The sequence below is a fragment of the Gopherus evgoodei genome, chromosome 1 (assembly GCF_007399415.2).
Source record: "Gopherus evgoodei ecotype Sinaloan lineage chromosome 1, rGopEvg1_v1.p, whole genome shotgun sequence".
Classification (NCBI taxonomy): Eukaryota; Metazoa; Chordata; order Testudines; family Testudinidae; genus Gopherus; species Gopherus evgoodei.
Genome location: NC_044322.1, coordinates 49,497,481 through 49,518,016, shown reverse-complemented (window position 1 = coordinate 49,518,016; position 20,536 = coordinate 49,497,481). Strand labels below are relative to the sequence as shown.

General features: G+C 39.3%; 1 protein-coding gene across 1 annotated transcript in view; it reads left to right on the top strand.

Annotated features, from left to right (window-relative positions):
- Positions 1 to 19,424, top strand: part of TRPC4 (transient receptor potential cation channel subfamily C member 4) — a 208,321-nt gene extending 188,897 nt beyond the window's left edge. The window contains 5 exon segments of the mRNA XM_030563819.1: positions 1,115 to 1,310; positions 3,893 to 4,087; positions 15,053 to 15,094; positions 15,376 to 15,465; positions 17,663 to 19,424. Coding sequence (XP_030419679.1) covers positions 1,115 to 1,310; positions 3,893 to 4,087; positions 15,053 to 15,094; positions 15,376 to 15,465; positions 17,663 to 18,382 — 1,243 coding nt within the window. The 3' untranslated portion in view covers positions 18,383 to 19,424.
- The last annotated feature ends 1,112 nt before the right edge of the window (positions 19,425 to 20,536 follow it).

Genomic DNA, 20,536 nt, shown 5'->3' with positions numbered 1-20,536 from the left:
TGCGGTTCTGAAGAGGGGTGCTGGCAGTGATTATGGCCATAAAAGAGGCTGTCTGGGCAGGCTGTGGTGGCTCCTGCTTCTTTAGTGCATGAGAAATCTCCAGCAGGGGAGTTTAGTGGTGCATTCTGTCTATGCCTTTCCAAGAACTGCAGCAAGACATGCTGCACAGCCACTCCTTGGAGGCACCCTGGGCCCAATTCTCCACTTACTTGCACCAGATTTACACATCTGTAACTCCAGAATCCAGTTTAGTTACTCCTGACTTGCACTGATATAAAAGAGAGGAGAATCAGGCCCTAGGACTTGCATAGCCATAGCCATACTGCCCAGGAGCATAGGGCTGATCAGGGCTCAAAATAATAATTGGTAGTGTGTTAGCACAGCTTTACATTACAAAGAAGTGGTATTATTTCAAACTGTTTAGCTCCTGCAGATCTGTTTCAAAGATGGCACCTTGTTATTTGACATCCTAGCTGCTGTCCTTGCCGTAGCTCTAAGGGGATACTATATAATTTAACTGTAGAATCACAATGTCCTTTTGTGATTGTCTGATTTATCTTTGAATTTCTGAGCTCTTTACTAAACAAAATGTATGCGTGGGAATGCCCCTCGAATTCTACAGCTCCTTTTATCTAGAAGACTTTCAAAGCACACTACCAATTGAATATACAAACTGTTTACTGATACAAACAATTCATTTTAACCCACTGCTGAAATTCAGACACCAGCTTAATTTCGGGGTCCAATTCTGGCCCACTGTTGTCAAGACAATGCTCTCATTGACTTCAGTGTGATCAACCTTAGGCATGTGGGCCAAAAATGTTCAAGTGTAGGTACCTACATTTAAATAACTGGCCTGATTTTCAGAGATGCTGGGCAGTGATTTGAACAGAATTAGCCACTTACTGAAGGGCCTATTTATGTATTTAGATACCTGGCTTTAAGGACTGAAGTTTGGAAAGTTTACCAAAATTTCCCTGGAAAATTACATACTTTTGTGTATATTGGGGAAAATCCTGTCCTCTGCTATCATAAAATGCTTTAACTGTGCATGTGGGGAAAGATTTGGGTATATATGTATATTTTCTGTAATTACTATCTATTTATTTTTCAGACTATTTGAAACACTACAGTCATTATTCTGGTCTATATTTGGTCTCATCAATCTGTACGTGACTAATGTAAAAGCACGACATGAGTTTACTGAGTTTGTTGGGGCCACCATGTTTGGAACCTATAATGTCATCTCGCTGGTTGTTCTACTCAACATGTTAATAGCCATGATGAATAACTCTTACCAGCTCATTGCTGTAAGTTATTTCTCCTTATTAAATCATTTGCAATGAGTATCTTCTCTCAGTTCCCACGTTCACTTTTTCCAGCATTAATTCCCATTTAAATATGGAGTACGGGGACACATTCTCTGATGTCTTCTAGTTCCTTTGCACTGCCCTTCAAGCATAAACAGACCAGAAAACTGCTGGATTTGGCCAGGTGAGGATTCTCCCTGAATTCTGAATGGTGCGAAGCTGCTCCTGACACAGCAGTTGTGTTGTGGGAGGGGCAGCGTATATCAGGGTTGCTGTCAACTGCCATAGGTTAGAGCAGGCTGTTCTAGCCAGGATCTGCTCCAAGAATAAGGAATCTGCAACAGGCTAGTTGCATGTTTTCTATTTAACACTCAAGCTTTAAAAGGCTGTTTTCCAGACTTCACGCCAAATCAATGGTTAGTACTATATCCAGTGATTCTTAGAGATCTTAAACAGTGGTGGCTCCAGGCACTAGTGCACCAAGCGCATGCCTCGGGCAGCAAGGCGTGGGAGGCGCCCTGCTGGTCCCTGCGAGGGTGGCAGTCAGGCTGTCTTCAGCAGCGTGCCTGCAGGAGATCCGCTGGACCCGCAGATTCAGCGGCAATTTGGCAGCGGGTATGCCGAAGCCGTGGGACCAGGGACCTCCCGCAAACGTGCAGCCAAAGGCAGCCTGCCTACAGTGCTTGGGGCGGCAAAAAACCTAGATCTTAAAGATAAAATTAATGGGAACTGGGTGTCCAAAATCTCAGCCATTGGGACAAATATAAATGTAGATACAGGAATGATCCTTCATTCCTTGCTCAAGCAAAGCACCCTGTCACATTAAAGAGAGATTTGCTTAAGTAGAGATAATAGGAGCTGGTGCATCTTAAGACCATCACATCTAGAGAGTTTAAAATATTTACTTTCCCACCTTCAGTTCTCTAAGACTCTATGCAAGTACTAATCCCTTGCAGGAGAGAATACAGTAACTGAAACTGGTGTAGTTTCACGAAGTGGTGGCTTTACAAATTGCACATATTTTCCTACTAACAGGGAATGCAAAGATGTGGTATCTGATCTGATGACATATATGCAAGCTGCAGTAGAGGACTCGTACATTTCCTTAATTGGTCCTGTTTTCTCATTTCATGAAAACTATGTCTTTATCCTAATCAGAACTTTGGGATTATTTTTTTATATATCATAACACTCATTAAATAGATTGATCCTTGGCAGATGCAGTCATGACTAGAACTCAGGGCCGCCCAGAGGATTCAGGGGGGTCTGGGGCAAAGCAATTTTGAGGGCCCCTTCCATAAAAAAAAAGTTGCAGTACTACAGAATACTATATTCTTGTGGGGGCCCCTGCGGGGGCTGGGGCCAATTGCCCCACTTGCCCCCCCCCCCCGGGCAGCCCTGCTAGAACTGTGTAGAAAATATAAATGCCACTTCGTGAAGGATTTCAGGATTTCAGAATTTGGCTTTGATCTGATTAGGAATGAAATCAGAAATTTTTGAAATTCTTTGAGAAAAAATTTTTTGAAAGAATAATTTTGTTTCAGTTTTGACTTTTTAAAAGTTGTCTATTTTAATCCATGATCTAACCAGGAACTTGAACCTAGGCCTCCCATGTGCTGGATGAGTTCCCTGATCACTAGGCTAATGGGTATTTGAAGGAAAGCAATTTCTCTTCTCCCCCTGAAAAGTTTGGATAGGGATCTCTTTTATCTTGATGTGGAATGGGGAAAAATGTAATCTCAAAAATTTTCCTGGGACAAGAAAATTGTTTCTGCCCACATCTGCTCATATGGTAACAAACCCACAGCTCTATACAGCACTGTCCTGAAAACAGGAGAGCAACTAGTATTGCCAATTCTTACTATTTGATTGCAACTCCCACTATATTTGGTGTTTATTTAAACACTCAGCTCCTGGAGGCATATGATTAGATGAGACTCTCAACTTTCATTTAAAAATATATATAAGTTTCCACCCCTTATGGTTGCAGGGAAAAGCTCAAAGCACCATCTGAGAGTATCCAAAAGACTTAAAAGCCAAAAAACAAATTAAAAGAATCCAATAATATTTTTAAACTCATGATTTTTGGGAGACCACACTCATGATGTTTGAATTTTTGAGGTTGCCAATAAACAGACCCCCCACAAAATGGGACCCACTTTTACTACATTTCCCAGGTCCCACAGCCTTGTTCAAGCTAGTACATCACAAAGTAAGTGAATTGCTCCATGTTGAATGCATGTTGTTATGATGATATGGTACTACAGCAAAAGACCACTGCTAGACAGTTAGTATTTTTTCTAATTGTAATTTTCCTATGCTGCCTTAGAGGTGTTAAATTATTTTAAATATCTGTAGCAATGCAAGAAAGATTAAATGACACAATATCCACACTATCTCTTACTGGGCAAAACAAGTCAATTGCTGTATTAAAATTTCTATCAAAAAGAGACAGCTATGGTTTTTTACAAGCCATTTAATTAGCACTTGAGGATATGTTTAGCTTTATAGGACCCCTGTAAGTTTTTTTTTCCACCTTGTTAATTTAGCAGTTTGTCAGTTGTTATGTTTCTTATATACAGGATCATGCAGACATCGAATGGAAGTTTGCTCGAACAAAGCTTTGGATGAGTTACTTTGAAGAAGGAGGGACTCTGCCCACTCCCTTCAATGTTTTACCAAGCCCCAAGTCACTCTGGTATCTGATCAAATGGACATGGAGACATCTGTGCAAGAAAAAGATTAGAAGGAAACCCGAAAGTTTTGGAACTATAGGGGTAAGGAATAAACCATTCTGGTTCTTACTCAGTCTCTTCCCATCCCTTTCTAAATAGATGTTTTTTAGCCTTGCAGAGCTGGAAAGTCATGTAGGCCTGGGCCACACTACACAGTTAGGTCAACATAAGCTGCCTTGTGTTGACCTAGTTGCTCATGTGGCTACATTTAAATTTGACTCCCACCGATGTAAGTGCCACAGTAACACCACCTCCCCAAGCAGCATTGAGCCATGGTCGATGTATTGAGGTCAGGGCAGCATGAGTGTAGACATTGCATTACTGTATTGTTCCCAACAGTCCTCCAGCAGCTGTCTCACAATGCCAGGCACTGATTGCTCTTGTCACAGTTCTGAACTCCACTGCTCAGAGATCACAGAGGCAGGAAGCTCCTTCCCCCTCCACACACACATTTTAAAACCCTGGGAATTTTTGAAATGCCTTTTCCTGATTGCCCTGTTATCCATTCTCCACTATTCCATTCTCCACTGTTGTGTGTAACTGCGCAGCTAGCCATGCCAGCCACACTCTCCAGCCTGGGTCTCCTGGGCCTGTGGGGAGAAAAGGCTGTGCATGCACAGCTACTGACCTGCTGTAGAAACGTGGACATCCGTGAGCAGGTTGCTTGTGGATGCAGGCGAAGTGATACGACAGGGATCAGCAGCAGTGCTGCATGAGAGCAAAAGAACTGTGGCAGGCATGTCTCAGGGAGGCCTACAGTTGATCTGGAACGCAGCCTTCCACATCCAGAAGTTCTGCAGCCACTGCTTATCATCCCACCCCGCATTACGATGCAGTCTCGTGAGTCAATGCCCATTTCTCAGGCCCAGAAGAAACTCTCCACCGTCTGCAGCCACTTAGTGCACACCACTAACAACCTTGAATTGGATCTTGCTATGTCCCACAGCAAAATGTCCTCCAATAAATCATCATGTTTCTCCCAGATTTGGGTTTTCTTGCAGCTCTGCAAATACTGCAGGACTATGCATCCTGGGCTTGTAATGCTCAAAACACTAGTGCAGAGCTGTGCAGGCTTCTGTCAGAGATGGCAGACAGTGAAGAGGGCCACGCAGGTTTGTGGGATTTTTAAAAATGGTGCAAAAATGGCATTATGGGATGTACAAAATTACATGTTGGGAAGTTGACCCCTTACTCCCAGTCATCCCTGTGTGACTTGTTCCTGCCCCTCCATGCATTGCCAAAACTTCCCAAAAGACAATGTGCTGGATGGTGGCAAATTATACACTGGGATACTTATCCACAGTGCACCGTACTATGCATCAGCACAAGCACTCCTGGAAAGTACACACAGCGCCGACACATGGAGACAAGTATGCATACCCACAAGCCGTATACTGTGACGCTTTTATGCCATCGTAACTTGCGTCAGCAAAAGTTTGTAGCATAGACATGGCCTTAAGATATGTCTGCACTGCAACCAAAACTGTGACTACAGCACATGTAGACATAGATTTGATCTAGCTAGCCTGAATAACAATAGCAGTGAAGCTGAGGCATATTAAGTTGACTAGCTGCTCAAGAACATACCCAGGATCCCAGGCCAGCTGCCATGCATGCTGCTGTGGCTTTATGACTATCATTATTACGGCGACGTAGAGCAAAGCTAGCTTGGGTATGTCTTCACAGGCAGCAACCACACTTCTGATTGCAGTGTAGATATCCCCTTAGCTTTCAAATGGGGTTGATGAACATGACAATATCATTGTGGTGTGTCATGCTGACACTGAGTTGCATTCATGACATGCTGTTGAAGTAGAGAGACCCACGTATCACACATTTATGCAATATTACCTTGAAAACATGACAATGTGGTGTCAAATATTGCACCTTTACCAAAGACCTGCCTGTGGGGTCTAAAAGAGATACCTGTGGCTCCACAGCCATAGTTTAAGTATCACTGACATACCACAGACAAATAGCGTATATCCACAATATAGTACAGTATATAATGAATATATGATAATGTGCTAGTAAGTATTGTAAGGCTCTGAAAGCATTGCTCATGAGAAGCCATTCCTATTATAGAAAAAACCTCTTGGAGGATAAGGGCGCTTACACGATGCAGGCAGAAGTATTTTCTAATTTTCCTGTATATGTCATGCTAGATCAAACACAACCCTGTTCTCATCATTCAGCACAGCTTCATAGTGCATGGAGCATAAGGAATTGGGAACCTTTAGGGGAAGAAGGAAAAGGAAAAGGAAGGGATCCCCACTAGAGAGGCAAAGGTGGTTGAGCCAATTATCAGGACACTAGCCTTGGATTTGGGAGACATGGATTCAACTTCCAGCTCAGACACAGATTTCCTGTGTGACTGTGAGCAAGTCACTAAATCTCTCCATGCTGCCATTCCCTATCTCACAAGGATGTTGCAGGATAGATACTATGAAGATTGCGGAGTGCTTGACACAACAGGAAGGTGGGGCATATCAATACCTATAAAGGAAAGATACAAGGGATATAGTCTTGGCTCTAATAAATTCAATGGCAAAACTCCCACACACTTTAATGGAGGCAGAAGTTTACCCCAGAAGCAGGGACTGGGGAAATTACATGGAGGATCTGATGTATTCTCCTATCTGGGCCATTGTTCTATTCATATATACCCCTGTCTCCTTATCTGTTTTCTCTTTCCAACCCTCATCAAATGAATGATGGTCTAGACTTGCCCCACTCACTGTCCTGTCATAGCCTGTCATTCACTTTAATCAGTGAGAGGTTTTTCTCCTGGGTGGACTTATAGAGAAACAAACATGCAGTGATATCTCATGTGTGATGGATCTGCAGAATGACAGCTGAAACTAGTCCAGATTTCCTGAAAAAGATGCTGAATTCATGTGTTCCAAACCGTGGCCTTGTCAGACAACATTTGCATCATGAAAGGCTGGTGTGATTGGTTTAGCTGCCACTACTGTAGCTAGGAAAGAAAGAATAGAGAAGGAAAAGAGACAGCCACAGAAAGGGAGAAAGTCGGTGTCAGCAAAAAAACCAAAAAACAAACACCAAGGGGTATGAGGATGGAACTGAAACAGATTATGAAAAATAGACTGCAGCAATCAGACAAGTGAAAAGAGATGGAGACATTAAAACTCACATAGAAAAACCAGGGATAAATAAAGATTGATTCAGAAAGAAAGAAAAGCAAAACTAAAACCAGGAGCTGAATTCAGAAAGAACGATGGAAAACAACAATGAACCCCAAAGTCCCATAACAGAAGAAAAAGAAACAAATGCCAGACAGAAAAAAAAAAGAGTAGGATTATATTTAAAAGAGAAATATGACTCACAGTAGCAATGTGTTTGAGTATTTGGAGGTGAGGTAGATAACATTCATTTATTACACATTTTGAGCCAGATTATTAGATGGTCTAAACAACTGTGTTAAGTTTAGGGGAGCTATTCCAATTCACACCAGCTGAGGATCTGGGGATCTACTATGTCTTTTAAAGACATTAGTGATTAATATCAGTTCAGAATTAATTTAACTTGAATCCTTTTATAAATATTAATCACTTTGGAGATCAGTTTTTAAAATACTGTTAGGGGTAAACTAAGTAAAGTAAGTCAGGTAATGTTATGATGGCACCCAGCCTACCAATATTATGACTTGTTCATCAGTGTTTAAAAACAGCCAGTGAAATAGGTTTTGTTGCAAATAGAATTGAACAAAAATGCCATTGTTTTTTATAGGAAGATTTGAAAAAAAACAACCTTTTTTTTTCAAAATCACTGTAATTTTTTAAAATGTATTTATTTTTGTTTTTGATGAAAACTCAATATTTTGTATGTTTTATTTTGTTTCTCCCTCATCTGTCCTCTTTCCTCCTCTCCCTCCCCCGCCCGGAACCCTGGTTTCCGGTAAATGATAAGATACAAAGGAAAAGGGGAGTAAAACGGAGGGAAAATACTGAAAAGTGAATTTTTTTGTCTTCTGGTTTTTTATGCGGAAAAAAACACAAACATTTTGAAAGAAACATTTTCCATAAAACTTTTGTGTAAAAAAAGAAAAAGGCTTTTGTCTGCAAACAATTTTTGAGAGGAATTTTCCAACAAGCTCTCATTGCAAGAGCCTCTCTTTTTCGTTTGTTTGGAACATGACTAATTTTTCTCTGCTTGTGACTCTAAGGCCTGATCCAAAGTCCACAGAAATTCTTCTACTGACTTCATTAGGCTTTGGATCAGTCCTAGAGTGGACACACACAATTTCTTGGGGGTACTTCCTTATGAGCTATCTACATACTACATACCAGACTGTTGAACTGCCTGCCCTCCAAAAAGGGCAAATTCCGCTTTGGTCCAGTGGGCTTGGCTGGTGCAGAGTACACTATGGGAGTCTGTCAGACACCTCCCTTTGCCAGTTATTCATTTTCATTTTTCTTGAATGAAAATTCTCTGCATTTGCCAGAGTCTACTGTGCAGTGGACAGCCAATCCTCTGGATCGATCAGATATCACACACAGCTAGTTTATGAAATCTTTCTCCTACCACATGAGTTTTCTTTGGAGCAGCAGGCTCTTCAGTCGGTGGACCATTTGAACAGCTGATTTGACTAAATTAAACATTTGTTGATTATTATTGATTTAATCAGAAATGTTGATGGTAAATTAACAAAATGTTATCATTTGTTATGTTTACAATATCATAGACTAATTGAAATTATAAAGTCTAAACATTTCCACAAGGGTACTTCGAGATTCCCAAAATGCAATATTTTGGATATTTCATTTTTTAGTAAATTTTGACCTTTCATTCTGATTTGGGATGAAAGAAGATTTCAGAATGTTGAAATGTTCCATTTCCCAACCCAACCATCTCTACTGCTCAGCTGTTCTGAGGTCATCTGCTCCAACCACAGGTGGAGCTTACTCACAGACAATGTAAAAAGTCAAGTGATGTTCAATTGTAATTTACCAGCACTTAGGTTCTAATACTAAATGCTGATCAGAAAGGTCCTTTAGCTTCAAAAATTATTGCACACTTTTATTAAGTTTTATGTATTTTTTTATTTTTGCTAATGTCATTTTGACAGCCCAGTATATGCAGTACTGTCTTTAGCTGTTATCACAAAATGGTACAAAGTTAGTACTTCATTGCATATCTCTAAGACTGGGTAGTCAAGAGGCAGACTGCAGGCCAAATCCAGACTGCCAGATGCTTTTGAACAGACCACGAAAGCTTTTATTTACTTATTATTATCATTACTGTTATTGTGGTGTAAAAATGTTTCTCTGTGGTCTGGACATTGAATATACCTTGACTAAGAAATTTGGACCTTCACAAAAAGTAATTGACTGCCCCTATTCTAAGACAACTAGTATGCTGCTGTTTAAGCAATATAGAGAAGCTGCATTGATGTACATACATAAACTATGGATTTTTAGTGCAGTTTTATTGACCTTTTTAGGCCTAAATTTTCCAGACTAATCAATGTCTTTTGGTGTCTAAAATTATTCAGCTTGGCTAACTACAATCTGTGACCATGTTTGAAATATAGGCCCTAATTCATAAAAAAAAGAAGTGTTGGAATAAATTATATTATTTTTCTCCAACTATGTGACATGTTTCACTATTCAGATTTGTTATTGATGTAGGATAAAATTTCAGAGCTGTTATTTAGTGTCTTATCACCATCACTCAATAGTAGATTTCTCCATTCTGATTTTAAACTTAAAGTAGTCTGAAGGACATAGGGGAAGGGATTTGCTAAGAACACCTTGAGTATTTCCTCATGCTGCTGACTTACATACGCATTTAAGAGAAACAAGGTGGGTGAGATAATATATTTTATTCCATTGGTGAGGGAGACAAGCTTTCGAGCTTACACAGAGCTATTCTTCAGGTCTGAGAAAAAAGAGCTCTGTGTAAGCTTGAAAGCTTATCTTTCTCACCAAAAGAAGTTGGTCCAAGAAAAAATATTACCTCACTTACCTTGTCTTTCTGATCTCCTGGGACCAACACAGCTACAACACCACTGCATAAGCATTTACCTCTATTCCGTTTTACTCAGGTTCTTATACCATTCTCATCACATTATCTGAGCACCTTCCAGAAGTGTATTAAGTGATTCAACTAGCATTTGTCACATATTTCTCCTTTTTTCTTACTCTTTTCTTTCCAAGGGGAAAATAATGTGAGGTTTTAGCTTTTATGTATCTGCTGTGGTTTGTTAGTGAAGGTTAGGTCAAAGAAGTGCAATCACCCTTGGGATGGAAAGTGGTGACATTTGAGGTGGTGGTTAGGTTCTGCAGGAGTTTCTTGCACAGCCCGGGACCAGGTCCAGAGAAAGCAGTGTCTCCTTCAGAGATAAGATTTACCCTAGCCATGGACAGCTGTGTTGTTCCTGGGGACTGGCATTGTCCAGCATGGTACACATCCCAGAGTATCCTTGATCCAGACCATTAAGCTCCTTGATGATAAGGCCAGACTTTGAATTTGAATTCTACCTTTATGAAAATTTCTAGGTGAAAAACAATTGGCCAGAAAAAAATCATGTCTCTAAAAATAATTTAGTATTATTACATTTCTGACCAGTAAATAGATTTTGCTGCCAAGTCTGCAAAACTGTATTGATCGGCTTGCAATTTAATAAATGGGATTATAGAAATTATTAGTACTGGTATTAAAGTAATGATTAGAGCAGGGGTAGGCAACCTACGGCATGCGTGCCGAAGGCGGCATGCGATCTGATTTTCAGTGGCACTCACACTGCCCAGGTCCTGGCCACCCGTCTGCGGGGCTCTACATTTTAATTTAATTTTAAATGAAGCTTTTTAAACATTTTTAATTCCTTATTTACTTTACATACAACAATAGTTTAGTTATATATTATAGACTTATAGAAAGAGACCTTCTAAAAACATTAAAATGTATTACCGGCAGGCAAAACCTTAAATTAGAGTGAATAAATGAAGACTCGGCACACCACTTCTGAAAGATTGCCAAACCCTGGATTAGAGTCTCTCAAATTAGGTACATGCAAGGTCCTGTATGTACACAGGACATCAGAAAGGACTTATTGTTATCTTTCTTTTTATCACATGCACAGACCGATTAAGTGACTTGCCCAGTATCACATAGAAAGTTTGTGGTAGAGCTAGGAACTGAACTGGCATCTTAGGGGTTCCACTGGTCATCACATGATCATGCCTTCTCTTTATTGCAGTGATTAATATATGTCTATATATTTTTGTCTATGGCTGTTGTTCTACCCACAACTTCCAACTGCACTTCACATACAGCTGAGCTACATTTAAACATCAACTTTTCTTTAACAAAAAGTCATTAAAAAATCGAAATCAAAGGTTTTTGAATCCTCACTTTTTTTCTTGCTTAAACAAAAGGTCCATCTGGGAGTGGAGCACTAAACAAAGAGAAGGGTTAAGTATTAACATTTGGCATGTATGCAGCTTTCATTAAGTTTTGAATCTTGGCAGCACCAATTTTAATTTTATCTTTTTATTAAAAAAAATAATAAATCTTGACCCGTAAACATTTCCTAATTTAGCTTTCTCCATCGCAAAGGGAAAGCTGTGAGTGAAGTCATGTTGAAAATTTTAGACACAGCTGTGCTGAGAAAAAACAGACTCTATAGTTCTTTGTGGGAAAACATCCTTAACTTCAAGATTTAGTTTAGTTTCAGTGATTTGATGGCACATTTTCACAAGTGACCTCAGTCTTTGACTGTCCTGGCCAGCGTTATGCACCTAGAATCTTATGTACTTGCTATTGACCTATGATAAAGTTGCAGGTAGTCAGTATCTCCAAAAATTAAGCTCTGGGGCCATCATTCTTAAAAATGTCTGTAATTTTGAGTGCTTAACTTGAGACATTTTGCATGTTGAAGTGTGAGCACCCGAAAAAAAAAAGGCAATCAAAATTTGAGGCTACCTTTGAAAATTTGAGCCTTAGCTTTTAGGAAACTGTTTCTTAAGTAGATAACACTTGGGACCTGCCTGTTCCTAAGGAGTTTTAGGGGAATGAATGGGGGCACTAGTGTGGGAGGTCAAGGGATTTCTTAGAGTTGGGAGCTAAGGCATATCTCTTGTCTGAACATGTCTCACTCTACATCACCCTCACCCTGCTGGAAACCCTCACAGGTTTCTGGCACACATTTTTCACAGTTCCCAACCTGAACTGAGAATCAGCAGTGGGTAGAAAGCTCATGGCAGTGAGTTTGCAGAATGTGAGAATCCATTCTGCCATGAGGAAGAAGAGAAAGGGAATTAGGAGCTGAAGAAAAGATCTGAGCTTTTTAACTGGAGATGGAGAACTGAGGCATTGAACACTAGTTTGATATAATATGTGTATACATATAGGTGCGCACACATGCACACATTTATTCTTCTCCAGTTTATCAGTGTTGTGCATTAAATACATATTGTAATTGTGGTAAAAATATTCTGGAGATATTTGCACGTTGAAAAATATGGTTAGTACTGTCGACCAAAATCCTGTATTACCAGGCGGTGTGCTGAGTGGTCACTGCACTGCTTCACTGGGAGTTTTGCCAGTGATTTCAGTGGGTGCAGGATCAGAAAATAACTGATCTGGCTAATCAGTGTTACCTTGTCCATATCAGCGTAAGCTGAGGGAGGCTGAACTTGAGCTGCTGTGTTTATTTTGTATTTCACTGTAAATACCCAGAGTGCTGAGCTGTGGTGGTATTTTCTGCAATGCAGGAGTCAGTATCTATTTTGTTTATTGGGTTCACTACCTTTACTTCGAGTTAAGCACATTTCAGTGATATGTTAAAATGATTTTTTTCCCTCATTACCAAATCTTCTGTGAGTCAGATTTGTCTTCATGAACCCTAACGCTGTTAGGATTTCCTCAGTCTCCTTCCAACAAGAGGGAGACATCTCCACCTGGTGGCCCACCTTAAAACATTGCAAGAGCAAAGTTGCTTTAATGCAGAGTAGGGGAGGGCTACATCCCTTCCTTTGCAAAGGGGTTTTGCAGAAACATTGTACTGTGTGGGCATAGTACTCAATGCATTTCCACTCAGTCTTCAGGTGATTGAGTTAGAAAGGACGTAGTAACTTGTGTTTAGCATGCACAAAATTACATAAGACACAGAAATGTAATCAGGAAAAAGCACTGGAATAACTAGAGGGCAGCTGCTCACTTAGGGAACCATTCTCTGCAGTGTCTTTTCAGAGAAGCTACCACAACAGAAAATGCAATGTCTCTCCTCCCTCCTCCGCCCCGTACATCCTGCTGTAGTCTCATCATGACTTTGCAGTAAATTATGAAAGAGAAATCAATCACAAATTACAAACCATCCACTAGTACAGGAATATTACCAATCATAAGTAAATTGTAAATCAGCCTTGACTGCAAGAGCTGGAGAAAATATATGAATGCCTGATTTGTTATAACTTCAGTTTTATCAGGTCTCCTAGATACATTTTGCCATAGATTAGACATCCAATTGCATTTGGGATGACAAATGTAGGAGACAAAAATAAAAATTAACAATCTTGCTCCTACTAACTTACTCTGTGTCTGCCACTGGTGCAAACTCTGCTGGAATAGGGTGTCCAGTTCTCTTATGCAAAACTCAAGAAAGATATTGGTAAGCTGGAGAAGGTTCAGAGAGGATTCAAAAGAATGATTAAAGAGTCAGAAAACATGCCCTATAACAATAGGCTCAAACAGCTCAATCTATTTATTTTAAGAAAGAGAAGATTAAGGGGTGACTTGATTACAGTCTATTGTTCTACATGGGGAACAAATATTTGATGATGGACTTTTTAATATAGTACAGAACAGTATAACACAATCCAATGGCAGGAAATTTAAGGTAGGTAAATTCAAACTGGAAAGACAGCATAAATTTTTAACCGTGATGGTAATTAACCATTGAAGCAATATACCAAAGGTTGTGGTAGATTCTTCACACTGGCAATTTTTAAATCAAGATTGGATATTTTTTCTAACAGATCTGCTCTAGGAATTATTTTGGGAAAATCTATGGCCTGTGTTATACAGGTGGTCAAACTAGATGGTCACAATTTTCTCTTCTGGATTTGGAATCTATTAATATAAGCTAGGAACAATCAAAGGTATAGAATAAGCAAAGACTTCAGTCAGCCCATCTGAATTGTTATTGAGGAGCAGAGCAGAGTAAGAATCAAATTATTTTTTTCCTTCTTCCTGAGACCCCTTAGATATCAGAGTACAATCGGATGAGATACCTATTGCTTTGTTGTTAGTAGTGCTGTGTTTTACACATTTCTTCCTATGAAGCTTCTTTTTGTTGTCCACCATTTGAGCATTGTCTGTATGGTAGTGTGGACAGGTTTGGCTTTATTTTGAGTCTGGCCAATGACCTAATGATGACCCTTTCATCCAGAGATGAAATATACCATTAATCTGAGGAGACTGTCCTTTGCACTATGGTGTAAAAGTTTACTTGGGTTTTCTCTTTCATCCAAATTAATTCTTCACTGCACCAAACATGAGCAATCAGGCTTTGTGCAGGAAGCTAACAGGGGTGAGGAGGAAGAATTCACTCTCTAATCTGTGGTGTAGTCATGAGGCACTACTCAGCCCCTGTATAGCTGCTATCCTAGCTTTGAAGGTCAGAATAGTAGCCATTATCCTTCCCCAGCCCCTTTATGCTGAGGGCATCTCAGTTTTGTCACAGATCCTGTGCTCCACTCCACAGTGTCCTACTTAGGGGTCACACAGATCTTCCCTTTGCAGTATGGAAAAGACATAAGGATGCACTTCTCATTTTGGCCATCAGCAGCCCTCTCTCCTGTCCAACTCCAGGCTGGGCCAGTACCGAAACTTCCCAAAAGACCTCGAACCAATCCTCCACATCACTTCCCCTAGTTCATCATATTGCTCTCCTGCCACTTTCAGCCAGTTGTTGAAGTTTTTTTTTAAAAAATCAGTCACTAGCATTAATACCACTCAGTATCTCAATCTGTTTCTTTTCAGAGGCGTGCAGCTGATAATTTGAGGAGACACCATCAATACCAGGTGAAGGCCCGTGTTTGTTTTTTTTGTAGCATGGGTAATTATTAGAGAGGGATGGGATAGCATTTCCCCTCCCTCCCCCCACATATTTCAAGAAAAATCTCTTTAATTGAAACAATTATTTTTCATTGAGAAAACACATTGATGAAACATTTTGACTGGCTCTAGAAGTTTAAAAAATTTTGTAGTGACTTAGAAAAGGAAGCAAAAATGCAGTTGGTTCGGTGAATGTATGTCCAGTTAGCATTGCCAGTGAAACTAACACATTCTTTTAAATCTTTTAGGAAGTGATGAGAAATCTTGTTAAGCGATACGTTGCCGCAATGATAAGAGATGCCAAAACTGAAGAAGGACTCACAGAAGAGAATTTTAAGGTGACTATTTTCATGCTAATCAATGTAATAATAAAAAGTCAAATGACTACAGAGCATCAAACAAACAATCATGCAACTGCCATTCACTTACAGCTTAGAGGGCAGTCTGTGTGGCCTGCCTGACCACATGCATTCATTTTGCACACAAAATGTTGCTCATTTTTGTTCTTTCCAGTACAATCTCTTTAGACTTTCACAGCTGTTAAATTAATAAAGAATTATGGACAGCATAACCTAATGATTGGTGTCAAATGACCTGTGTTCTATTCATGGGTATCCCAACAGATTATTAGGTTAGCTTGGGCCAATCATTTAAACATTTTGGACCAGGCTCTTTCCAGTGGAAGAAACAGACAGCTTAATTGGCTAGCTGGGAACCTTCTCTGTGTAGGAGAATCCCAAAGTGGGGCAGAGCTTGTGTGATTGACCAGACTGATAGAGCAACATGGAAATACTTCCACATCTAAGAAAATTAGCTCTTCTGCCATGGAGTGCAGGGCTAGATGGAAGAGCCAGAGTACACACCAGATGGTTAGGTTAGCTGAGGACTCACTTTATCCTTCAATATAACAGCACTGAGATAGTTTATAGTAGAACTAAGAATAAGTTTATTATCAAAGAACAGAGATTTGAGAGAAAAAGAGAGAGGTGTGATTACAATCTAAACAAAACTAAATACACTTTCTAGTGACTAAAACTCAGTTCTAGCACCTTATGTTTTTGCCCAAAACAGTCTGTCATTTACAGCAAGTTATCAGCAACTCCTGCCCTTCAGGCCAGGAGAATCAAACTTTCACAGGCTCAGAGGGTGCTGATCCTTATGTCCCCTAAGTGAAGGATAACCAGAATGTCTTTTTTTCTCCCCATATCTTTTCCAAAGTCCATTGTCTTTGTCTCAAAAGCCAGGCAGACTTACTTGGGTTGCAGACGCAAAACTCTGGAGAGTTCACTAGGTGCTTTCTTCCATTGCTTGTTTGATTGCTTGGTTTACCTTATATGTAAATGTACTTCCACTGTCCTGCCTATAATCAAGCTAATCAGGCAGAGGAATCCACATTCTTGGCTCTAGAGTAGGCCTGATTTGTACACTGCCTCTGAAACACATTTTAAGAACACATTTCCAGCACACATACATAACTCTTTGTACACATCCTGTTCATACATCACACAAGGATTTTGGGATCAGTGTGTCATCAGTTTACATGTGATACCTTAAATGATACCTCTTAGGTACATGTTATGACAACAATGTGTTGGGGGTTATGTGTATGAGGGCTAATATGATGCTGGCAGTTAAGTGCTAAAGTGAGGAAAGATCATTTGATGATGACCTGATCTTGAAAGGGTGATGAGTTTATACTGGTCCTGGTTCTCAAACTGTGGACTTCAGAAGAAATGATCTTAGTGTCACTGGGTGGCAAACTACAAAATTCAGCTATTAGAACTTGCTAAACCAAAAGGCTGGAAGCTTCTTTAAATTAGCCAGTCATCCTGTGTCTGTAAATGTTGGCAGTTGGCATTGAGGGGCTCTTAGGGTCACAGACCCCTCCTCCTTTCTTTAAAATCAAAGATTAAATTCAGCCGATCTTGATGAAGCTAATGGGAGAGAGGATGGCCTCACCCACCACACCTTTTAGGTTCAATTCTGTGCCTTTCCACTCTCACAGACTATCCCCAGTTCACCCACTAGCACCACTTCCTGAACTCCCAAATCCTTAAAATACATAGTTCCTGGGGCCATCCACCTGGAAGCTAGTGCACCTTGTAAAGTGTAATAACATATGGTGGGTTAAGGAATAGCAGTGAAAATGCTCTGCCTATATAGGAGTATCACAGTCTAGTGAACCAGACATAGGTATGGGAGGTAAGACAGCCAGAGTTCTCATCGTAGCACTGCCAGTGATATAGACAATGGGTCATGGACACTTTACGTAAGCTCTCAAGCTTTCCTCTGGGAAGTATTAATATTTGCTTCTCCACCTTCCATGGGAATTGTGAGGACTGATCTGAAGCATTCGCAAAGCACTTAGAAGATGTCAGAGAAAAATAAAAATTAACATCTATAATACTATATATTTACAAATGAACACATTTGCTAAAACATTCAGGTGTTGTTCTTTATTACAAAGAGAAACCATACAAAACCAAAACAGAGTCCCAAGTTTTAAATGCTTCTTATATCTTCCTAACTTTTTAGGAGTTAAAGCAAGATATTTCCAGCTTTCGTTTTGAAGTCCTGGGTTTGTTGAAAGGAAACAGACTTTCTAATTTGCAAACTTCAAAAATCAACAAAGAAGCCTCTTCTTTGTTAGAGACTGATGAAAACTGTGAGAGTGGAGGAAAGGAGAAAGTAAAGAAAAAGAACTTCAGCCTTTTTGACATAACTACACTAATTCATCCAAGATCAGCTGCTATAGCCTCTGAACCACATAACATAAGCAATGGAGCTGCACTGATGGTGTCTGAGCCCATAAAGGAGAAACAAAAAAGGGTGAACTTTGTAACAGACATAAAAAGCTTTGGATTATTTCATAGACGATCAAAAACAAGCTCCCTGGAACTGAGTGCAAATAAAATATACTCTGTGTCTGAAGAAGTTTCACAACAACAGGTGGATGAACAATGCGAGAAAACTACTGAACTGGAAGGGGAAAAAATGGTCATGAACTGTGAATTAAGTGTTCAAGATCTCAATGAAAAGTGCATGCTAACAAACAATAAGCAAACCAACAGTGAGACTTTGGATTCACAGCACGAGGAGAATGATTGTGCTGTGGAAGCCGAGAAGACAGAGGTACAGGACTCAGACCCCCCCACACCAGATGATTTGCTGGACAAGAAGTTGGACATTACCAGTGACTCAGAAATGAACGAAGAGACAGTTGTTCAGGATGATTATGTAACAACGAGGTTGTGATGAGAGTGGGAGTGAGCATATACAAATATATATATTTTGCATAGTGCTTTTTTGGGCAGGATGTTTTAAAAGTTATATTAGAAAGTATAGAATTACACTTTATAGTATTCAACAACCATGGCACATGAACTTGTAACATAATTAGGTGAGGGAAAGACAATAGAGGAACCTTCTGTTTTGTAGCCTGCTTTAGCTTTCACAATTTGTTTTACATTTTTTTAATAAATGGAAGCATCTTGTATTCTTGTACTGTTGCAATAACCCACAGAAACTTTTTAGCTATCTTTTTTCAATTGAAACAAATGCAATTTCTCTCATATGATAGTTGACTCCTATGATAAATATTTTTCTATGCAAATAAAAAGTAGCTTAATCTTGTAAGCCTTTACTTAACTTCTTTAGTTCCTTAAAGATAATGGGCAGCATAATTATCCATAAGCAGTTTCTGTCAATACAATTATTTAAATGAGTAGAAATTTGATTTGCTTCAAATGTTATGGAAATAAATTAAAACATAATATATCATTTATTTATTGAAAGAGTGTTAATAACTGTACATTATGAATAATTTTCCTATTTGGTTATTTAATTATACTTCCCTGTCCCCCACAGAGTTATGACTCTACTGATGACATTGTTACAATTTAATTTGCAAAAAAATTGGGTTGTATAAAATGTTTTCTTTCTTATAGTAAACAAAATGTTTATGGCTTGCTGCAATTTTATGACTGTTTATTCCGAAAGCAATCACAATAAGTACCAGCTATTATTTCGCCAAACATCTGCTTTTTCCAAATGTGGGCAAACTATGCACTTCAATATACAATTGCTCATTAGCTTCTGCCTGCATATTACAACTGCATTTGCTAAGAGCAAGATTACTTCAGAAAAAAATCCTCCTAAATATTAGAAAAATATGACAATCTGCTAGGAATATTTGAAAGGCAAACCTAACAGAGGTTTTCTGGATCATCACAGAGTTTTGGGGAACCTAATGGATGATTTTATACAAAAATACATAGACATTCAAATGTATAATAGAAGCCTGATAGTATTTTTCATAAATGACAAGTGATTTATTGTCTTAGTCAAAATGAGTATTTTTAAAATTAAACAGTATGTTTCTTTTTAATCGGTGACTGGTGTCCTACATTATTAAGATAGAATAAATATAAAAATGTACACTACAAACTACAGAAAGGCCCATGGAAACTTTTGAATACACCACAATAAGGTAGCCATTCCATTCTTAAATTCATCTTGTTGTGGTAGATTTTACAGTTTATATTATCCTGTGTTTGGGGATCCCAGAACACAGAATTACCTTATATACTGGATCCCAGGAAGTACATAACAAAGGTGGAATTAACCATGGATGTCACCTTTTCCATGTTTTTGAGAGCTGAGCAGAAACCAAACATTTACAGACACATTTTGAAAAGCTCCTAAGTTGCCCCTACAACATGTAAGTGCTCTTGCATGTGGAAAACAGGTAAGCGTGAGCTCATGTGAGTTTTGCATGTAAATGTTGGATTTGAATATTCTCTCCTTTCAAAAGTGACAGTTTTGTGGCACCTTATAGACTAAGAGACGTAAGCTTTTGTGGGTGAATATCCAATGCATCAGACACATGCTCCAATACATCTATTAGTCTATAAGGTGCCACAGGACTCTGTCACTTTTTACAGATCCAGATTAACATGACTACCCCTCTGATACGCTCCTTTAAAAATATACCTCACAGAATAGATTCTATATTTGTGTCCTTAGTTTCTTTTGATTTTTAGGCTTGCTATACAACAGTTCACAGATTGATATTGTTATCCCACGATGTGGCAGCAGCTATCATATGCTCAGTTGGTATTATGTCTCTTCAAAAAATATTGCCTTCTAATACTTCTACTGTACAAACGCATTATCCAAATCAAACGTCCAAGTGTTCTATTCATTTCAATAGGACTTTGTAAAGTAGAAATAATTGCTAGTGCAAATTATATGGTCTGATACAGCTGTATAAACATTCCACAAAATGCTACTTTTACCACAGGAGGCCCTTTAGCAGCAGCCATCTTCTTCATACTGAGTTAGACCACAACCAGAACCATGAAAGGCACCTCCTTTTCTTTGGCGCTTCAGATCAAAGGAACCCCACTC